Here is a 7,970-nt window from a genome sequence, read left to right as displayed (position 1 = left end):
CTACTATCTTCTACTCTAAGTCAAATAAATTTAGATTTTGAGTCTAAATATGAATCTGTGAAAGATAAACTTACAGTAATAATTGAACTTTTATTCATTTTGTCAATCCTCAGAGTTGAATAAAATATCATTTCTAGGTTAGCACTTAAAAAACTGAAAGAAGGGGCGTGCCGTGGTGGCGTAGGGGACAGTGCAACCCACACTTGGAGGCCCTGAACAGTCCTCGATGCAGCCGTCGCGGGTTCGATTCCCGGACCCGGCGACATTTGCCGCATGTCTTCCCCCCTTTCCTGTCAGCCTAATATTTCATATAAGGGACATTAGAGCCACAAAAGACCCTGGAGGGGAGAGAAAAAAAACTGAAAGAAGAAGAAGACAGGAGTGGGAACTATTTCCCAGAATGCTTAGCGGCATGTTTTTGTATCCTGAGATGGAAGATTGTTATTTATGCAGATGTTTATTTTAAAGCTTGAGGATAATGTGTTCACATTAAATGTTCTGAGCAGAATTTGTTGTGATGTTTAATAAAATTAATAAGATCAGAAATTTTGTTCTTGCCATTTGAAACAAGAATTTCAATTATTATAAAGTAAAATAATTATCTGAACTTGATATTGTGAGCTCTTTAGGTCGGGTCAATTTTTTCTTGCATATTGTAAAATAACTATTTGGTTTAATTTGCAGCATTAAGTTAAAACTCACAATTCAAGATTAATACACTTAAACAATACTTGGACAACTTGACTATTAAATCAACTTGATGAACTTTAATTTCTGAGCTAAAACCAAAACAATTTTCTTGTTGACTTAAATCGTTTTTAAAGGCAGGAGGTGAACGTTCATTCCAAGTTAAACCAACTTCAAATGTTTTACAGTGTTGATCCAGCAGCAGATTTTTAATCCGTTCAGCGATTCAGAAACAGCAGCAGGATTTACAACCGGGCGGTGTAGAGCTAGATGATGTAGAACTAAATATAGAACTGGATAATGTAGAACGACATGATATAGAGCTAGATGATGTAGAACTAGATATAGAACTAGCTGATGTAGAACTAGATATATAACTAGATAATGTAGACCTAGCTGATGTAGAACGACACGATGTAGAACGAAATATAGAACTAGATGATGTAGAACTACGTGGTGTAGAGCTAGGTGATGTAGAACTAAATATAGAACTAGCTGATGTAGAACTACACGATGTAGAACTACGTGGTGTAGAACTAGATGGTGTAGAGCTAGGTGATGTAGAACGAAATATAGAACTAGCTGATGTAGAACGACACGATGTAGAACTAAATATAGAACTAGGTGATGTAGAACTAAATATAGAATTAGATGATGTAGAACTAAATATAGAATTAGATGATGTAGAACTAGTGGTGTCTCTGTCTTCCTGGTTTTAGTCAGAACTCCAGCTGCAGCGTTCCGGACCGGCTGTCGGTTCTGGGGGAACCAGGTATCAAACTAATAGTGAATGTTTTGACCAATCAGAGGCCTCCGTTAAGACGTCTATTTGGGTCGGTTCTGGAGAAATGGGTCCAGTCGGATAAACATCTCTGGGTCACAGACGAGACACATCAAGCCGCCCTTTTGGATCGGAACATCCTGAGGCGGTTCTGTTGGTACTGATGCTGGACGTGACCTGAATCTGTCGGACCGACGCCAACAGAACCGGTTCGGAGGGAGCAGGTGGATCTGCTGGAGGAGAGGAAGACTGCGGACCCAAAGGAGGAAGGAGAGATTCTGCAGGGACTTCCTCCTCTTCCTCCTCCTCCTCTTCCTCCTTCACGGCGCGGAGTGGAGAGGCGTGACGCGCCCGAACCGCATCTCCAGGATGGCAGGTAGGTCCGGCTGCTGGTTGAGGTTTTAAAGCATGCTGTGGTGCTGATGGTTCGGTTCGGTTCGGATCCCTGGGGCTGATCTGCATCGCCGGAGCTCGGCGTATTTAGGCGGCTGCATCTGCGGTTCTGTGCCCGCTGCGGAGCCTTCAGCCTCGGATGCAGAAGGGAGGAGTCTCCGGTTCCGGAACCGTCAGGAATCTGGACTCTGGTGTTCTGCAGTGACCGGATGGCTTCGATTGGGCTCATAAGTGGGTCAATGTGAGAGGAGACCGGACCGAACCAGGCCGCGCCGGACCGAACCGTCAGAGGTGTGAGGAGCCGGGCCTCAGACATCAGATACGGACCGGTACCGAACCCTGATCAATCAGCAGATCTGAAATCCTGAGCACGAACCTTTCAGGTCCAAATTGATGAAAGTAAAAACAGGAGCTGCTTCATGACGAAACAACTAGCGAGCTAATGGATCTGTACCGGTCCAGAGAACCGAACCGGTCCAGAAACCCGGTCCAGATTTCCAGAGATAGAAATTCCAGTTGGTTCGTTTTTAATCCGTGTTAACTTGTTAAAAATGTTAACTTGACGCCTTTTGGACCTTCAAAGAAGCAGAACCTTGGCCCGGTTCACCAGGTCCAGATATCCTCTCACTGGCCACTTTATTAGGCACACCTGGTTAGAGAAACTTCTGCTTGGACCTGATGACATCACAGCTGCTGCAGTTTCCATGAGCAACGTTGGTGTTGCCGCCGGAACCTTTAGACGGTTCTGTTGCAGACTCCAGGTTCAGTCGGGTCAGGGAGAGCAGAACCTCTGGGCCTTTTTCTCTGGAGGTCAGTGAAAGGTCAACAGGAAGCTGTAAGATTCGTTTGGTTCGGCTTTAAACCGTCAGGATGTGTTGTCGCTATGACAACACGTCCTGTACTGATGGCAGGTGAGTCAGGTGAGTGTCTCCTGCTGCCCAGGTCCTCCTGTCGGGCCCTCGGCTCCCAGCGACGCCGTCGGACCGCCGGCCCTCTGAGAATGTCAGACCCTGTGATCCTGCTGGGCTCCAGCTTCGGGACCGGGACCGGAATGGACCCCAGAGCCTCGTCATGCAGACAAACGCTCGCTGTGATGTTTCTGGTGGCTGGCACACTGGTTTCCATGACGACCACAAGCTCACCTGCTGCAGGTAAGCTGCATTTCTTCCTTCTGCTGCTAGTTGGTGTCGTGGCAGAAGAAGAATCTGGAATCTGTTTCTATTTCTGATTTTTTCTTCATGTTGTCAATCCTCCCACGTCACTGACTCACTCTGTCCACACACACACACACACACACACACACCCCCCCCCACACACACACACACACACACTCTCAGTGAGTCATGTGACCTGTTGACTGGAGGCTGGAAGGTACATTTATTTTTCCAGCATTCAGAAACAAGCAGCTGCTGAAGCGTCGCATGAAAACAGCAAAGAGGAAAAAACGTTTTCTCAGATGTTGTTAAAAAATGATCATAAAATTATTAATTAATAATCATTGTTTCAGTTATTATTAGTCAATAGCAGCTGTAACTCGGCAGGTTTTTATTCTGGATTTAAAGGAACTCAGGGTTTCGGTTGTTTTGCAGTTTTCTGGAAGTTTGTTCCAGATCTGTGGTGCATAGAAGCTGAATGCTGCCTCTCCATGTTTGGTTCTGGTTCTGGATGCACAGCAGGCCATGTGGTCCGTCTTCCTGGTTTTAGTCAGAACCGCATCATCAACTATATCCACCAATCAGAACGACAGACCTATCTATCTATCTATCTATCTATCTATCTATCTATCTATCTATCTATCTATCTATCTATCTATCTATCTATCTATCTATATGAATCTTTTCTGCACGTGATTCTGCTGCGCGGCGTTGCCACGGAAACAGGCCAGCTGAAAGACGGCGACGCCTGTGTGTGTTTAAAGAACGAGTGGAAGCAGAACGATCAACTTCACTGAAAATCATCGCAGCAAAAATGAGTTTTTGGCCGTGAACATAAAAAAATCATAACAAATCATAAAAATCTGGACGGACTGGATGCCCAGTAGGTCCAGGGAACCTGCTGGACATCCACCTGCTGTAACTACAGTAAGTTTGTTTGGCTTTATTTTATTTATCCCCGTCTCTGTTATTAATTCATCCACTGAAAGGAACTTTCTGCTTATTAATCATTTCACTCATCAAAATCTAAATGAATAAATAAATATTTCAGCTTCATTCCATCATCCATCTGCTTCATCTGAGTGACAGAAAGTAAATCATTTCTGTCTGTGGAAATCCAAGAGTTGGATCAAACCAACTCTCCCTTTTGACAGGAAGACTTTCCCAGCAGAACCAGAACCAGAACCAGGCGGTGTGCTACGCTGACTGGAGGTTCTGAACAACCAGACTCACCAAGCCAGGAGTATAATTACTACAATATTTTCAGATCAATGCACATTATTATTTTACAAAATAATATTTTGGAACCTTATGAAAGTTAAAGTCAAATATTACAGCAAAGATCAACAGCAACACCATAAACCATCCAATCACAGCGTTACTTCATGGTCAACCAGAACGTTCTGCTGCTGATTTATGGCAGTGTTTCTCAAATCCAGTCCTCAGGCCCCTTGCCCTGCATGTTTTAGGAGTTTCTCTTCTGCCACACACCTGGATTGAATATTTCGGTGATTAACAGGTTTCTGCAGCACTTGATGGTCATGCAGTCATTTGAATCAGCTGTTCTGGAATAGAGGCACATCTAAAACATGCAGAGCAGGGAGGCCTGAGGACTGGAATTGAGAAGCACTGCTTTATGGTAACTATGTACAGAATATTCAGAGTAAGTACCTCAAAATATGCAACCATTACAATAAACAGGTAAAACTGAAATATGACAAACATATCTGAGCTTTCTGCAGGAATCAGCTGCAGAGCTAAACGTCAGCAAAGTGCTAACAGAACAAGAACTCTGCTATCATCAGAAACATTTATTGATCCAAACACAGCAATGAAAGTTGACCTGCAACCATGAGACTGAGGAGGAGCCAGAAAACCTTGGGGTGAGACGTTATGATCCACGACTCACTTCCTGCTCTCATGTCTAATGGCTGCACTGGTTCTGCTGCTTTGACCAAAAAGCAGAGAAATCTTCCCTGAGCGGCTTGTCTCCATGCAGGCGGGTTCTGTGTGTCACCAACCGACAGAACACGCCGCTACTGACGGCGTGCGCCGGCGTTACGCTTGAGAGGAACCAAGTGGACACCTGTAGCTGAAAGGCAGAAGAACCAGGAAGGAGAGGCGTGACTGGACCAACCAGTTCATTGAAAAAAGTCCAAAAAGGTGCCGACAAGCCAGGGGACCTGCATGGCAGCCCAGTTAATTGGTTGATCATCACTTGGTTTTATTGTTCTTTCATTCAAGCACTGTTGTAAAATGGTGGAAATAATGTTTAAATGAAGCTGTCTAGTCAAAGGCCTTTTGAATGTTTTATAGCTGTTTTGTTCCGACGCCCAGAGAAAAACAATCATCCCCTTCAGACTTTAGCTCTCAGGTCTGCATGAGTCTGGCTAGCGCTTCTTTATGACCAGCACATTTCCATATCCAACACTTCTGTGTAATAAAGGTTCAGGTAGTTTGTGGCCCTCGGAAACTTTCAGGGGCCTAACGAAAAGTTCAGGGGTCAGAATCATCGCATTCTCTTCTTTTATTCTCTACAGGTGTGTTGGATTTGAACAGGACAATGGGGTCATCATCACATCCATCATCACCATCACCCACCCCCCCCCGGGGGCCCTCAGACTTTGGTTACCATGGTAACAGTGCTGGAGCCGGCTCAGCAGAGGACCAGGAAGCTGGGGCTCAGGGCATCCACCTACTGCTGAGACCTCCAGACCTGCTGGCCCCCAGTCTTCCCCCAGTACTCCCCCCACACAGCCAGCCCACCCTCACCCCTCCGCCCCCCTGGGAGCAGGGCCCCTCCCTGGAGGAAGCATGGGGCTCTGGGGACTACCTGGAGACCCTGTCCTTCATGGTGCCTGACGGGGAGGAACTGGGCCTTGCCACGCCACTACCGAGCCACCCTTGGGATGCGGACTCTGATGGGGACTGGGTCTCTTATGACACGGCCTTCCCGGCCCGTCCAACCCTCCCTCTGTTCTCCCGTCCCCTCGTCACCCCCTCCTCCACCCCTGCTGTTCCCCTGCACACCCACACTGCCCATCTGGATGTTTTTTCCACATGGGATGAGGAATATGACCCGGAGGACATGATGCCTCTGGAACCGACGGAGGTGCTGCTGCCAGACATGAACAGTCTGGAGTACTACACCAACCTTCTGGCCCGGGAAAAGCAGAAGGAAAAGGAGAGGGAGAAGGAGGACCAGATACATGGTACCAAGTCCAGACCCTCCATTACTCCCACAACAACACAAACTCACCTTTCTCCTCTGACCCCAGTCCCAACCCTCAGTGGACCTCCACCAGATCATCCCCCACGAGGAGCCTTCCCTCCCCTCACTCCCTCACCTGCTCTTACAAGTGAAAAGTCACCTACCCTACCAAGCACCTCCCAAACCCCTTCCACTCCTGCTCCACCTTCTCCAAAAACCAAAGACCGTGCTCCAGGCCTCCCTCCTCGTCCCCCATCTAACACTTCCAGCCAGGTGCCACCCCCTCCCCCACTGGGACCACCAGTTCGGCCCGTCAAACCAGGAAGACCGTCGGTGATCACAGAAAAAACAGCAAAACCTCCAGCCATAACGACCACCACCCAGATTACCTCCATCAGCCTCACCAGAGGGCCCCCAGTTACCACACCCAAAGGGGCCCAGACTCCGCTCACCAGACAGTACCTGTGCAACGTCACCAAGCCTGAGCTGTACCTGGTCAGAGTGGGTAAGTTCCCCAGCCTGCATGTGACAGGAAGTGCTGCTTCTTTTTTCAGCCACACGATGAACTTGTTTGTTCTGCAGTGAGTTCTAAAGGCTCGTCGGCCGGGTTCAGTCATGTCCGCGATGTCCTGAGGAGAGAGTTCAACCGCTCAGTAGAGCTGCAGGTAATCACGTGAACCCAGGTACGGTCTCTGGCTTCAAAGCTGGTTCCTTATTATTAGGAAGTATAAGCCCAGTAAGATAAGATAAGATAAATCTTTATTGTCATTGTCACAAGGACAAGTGCTATACTTATACACTTACTGTGCATAAGCTAAGCAACTCCAGCATGATTTCATCTGGAGGAGTTTTTCAGCATTTTCTGACTCCAGGACAAGCCAAACAAACTAGATTCTCTCTGCTCGGTTTTTCAGTTCCTGAGAACTCCATCCAGTTTTGCCTTTCGTGTCGTGTCTGGACCCATGATATTCACTGCCGTATCTGTCATCAACGCTCTCCGTCAGTCACCGCGCAGTTCAGGCCCCATTCCTACAGTTTCCCCTCTCTATACCATACCGGACCTCTGGTACCAGATCCACTCGGTGCTGCAGTTTGTTCCCACCCATGTTGACGTCAGAGTGTGCAACTTCAGTGAAAGGGTGGAGCGAGGGCTGATAATGGCATATGCAGAGAGCAGAAGGAGGTCCCACGAGGCGGGAAACATCACCGTCCAGGTGAGTCCCACCTGTTCATCGACGCCCTGATATCAGGTCACATAGTTACATCTCTGACTTCCTCACACAGCTGCTGAACATCACAATGAGCAAAGGCTGGCCATCAGGGGGGCAGAAGGTTCCTGTTGACATCACTTTCGCTGTACGAGATGGGAGGGGCTACTTGGCGGGGTCAGAGGTTAGCGAACACCTGAGGAAGCTCAGCTTGGTGGAGTTCAGCTTCTATGTTGGATTTCCTGCTCTGCAGATTGCAGAACGTACGTCAACACACAACTGAAGGTTGAACATTCAGATGGCTGAATCGTTCAGCCACAACTTCAGTTTGAAAACAGTTCAAACTATTAAACACATGCACTGTAACAAGTGTGAGTTGAATTTTGAAATGCTTGTGTTCACAGCCTCCCACTATCCTGAGCTAAATATGTCCCACCACCTGCGTGACACGTGGGTCCGTACAGGTACAAACGCAGCTCAACCCACCCCAAAGAAGGTTTCAAAAGGTCAACCCTGCAGGTCTGAGACTTGTTCTT

The 7,970-nt window shown here is 47.5% G+C and overlaps 1 protein-coding gene across 4 annotated transcripts in view; it reads left to right on the top strand.

Moving 5' to 3' along the window:
* The first annotated feature begins 2,711 nt into the window (after positions 1 to 2,711).
* Positions 2,712 to 7,970, top strand: part of LOC116736563 (UPF0606 protein KIAA1549) — a 19,135-nt gene continuing 13,876 nt past the window's right edge. For 3 of the 4 annotated variants that reach the window (XM_032589073.1, XM_032589072.1, XM_032589071.1), the window contains exons 1-6: positions 2,712 to 3,012; positions 5,556 to 6,731; positions 6,809 to 6,891; positions 7,141 to 7,440; positions 7,511 to 7,697; positions 7,839 to 7,898. In XM_032589073.1, the coding sequence (XP_032444964.1) occupies positions 2,745 to 3,012; positions 5,556 to 6,731; positions 6,809 to 6,891; positions 7,141 to 7,440; positions 7,511 to 7,697; positions 7,839 to 7,898 (2,074 nt within the window). In that variant the 5' untranslated portion in view covers positions 2,712 to 2,744. Of the gene's footprint in view, positions 3,013 to 4,584; positions 5,179 to 5,555; positions 6,732 to 6,808; positions 6,892 to 7,140; positions 7,441 to 7,510; positions 7,698 to 7,838; positions 7,899 to 7,970 lie in introns of those variants that run through there. The other variant, XM_032589074.1, reaches the window with a different exon arrangement.

The sequence above is a fragment of the Xiphophorus hellerii genome, chromosome 17 (genome assembly GCF_003331165.1).
Source record: "Xiphophorus hellerii strain 12219 chromosome 17, Xiphophorus_hellerii-4.1, whole genome shotgun sequence".
NCBI classification, from domain to species: Eukaryota; Metazoa; Chordata; class Actinopteri; order Cyprinodontiformes; family Poeciliidae; genus Xiphophorus; species Xiphophorus hellerii.
The sequence above is the reverse complement of the archived record's forward strand: the minus strand, read 5'-3'. Positions and strand labels throughout refer to the sequence as shown.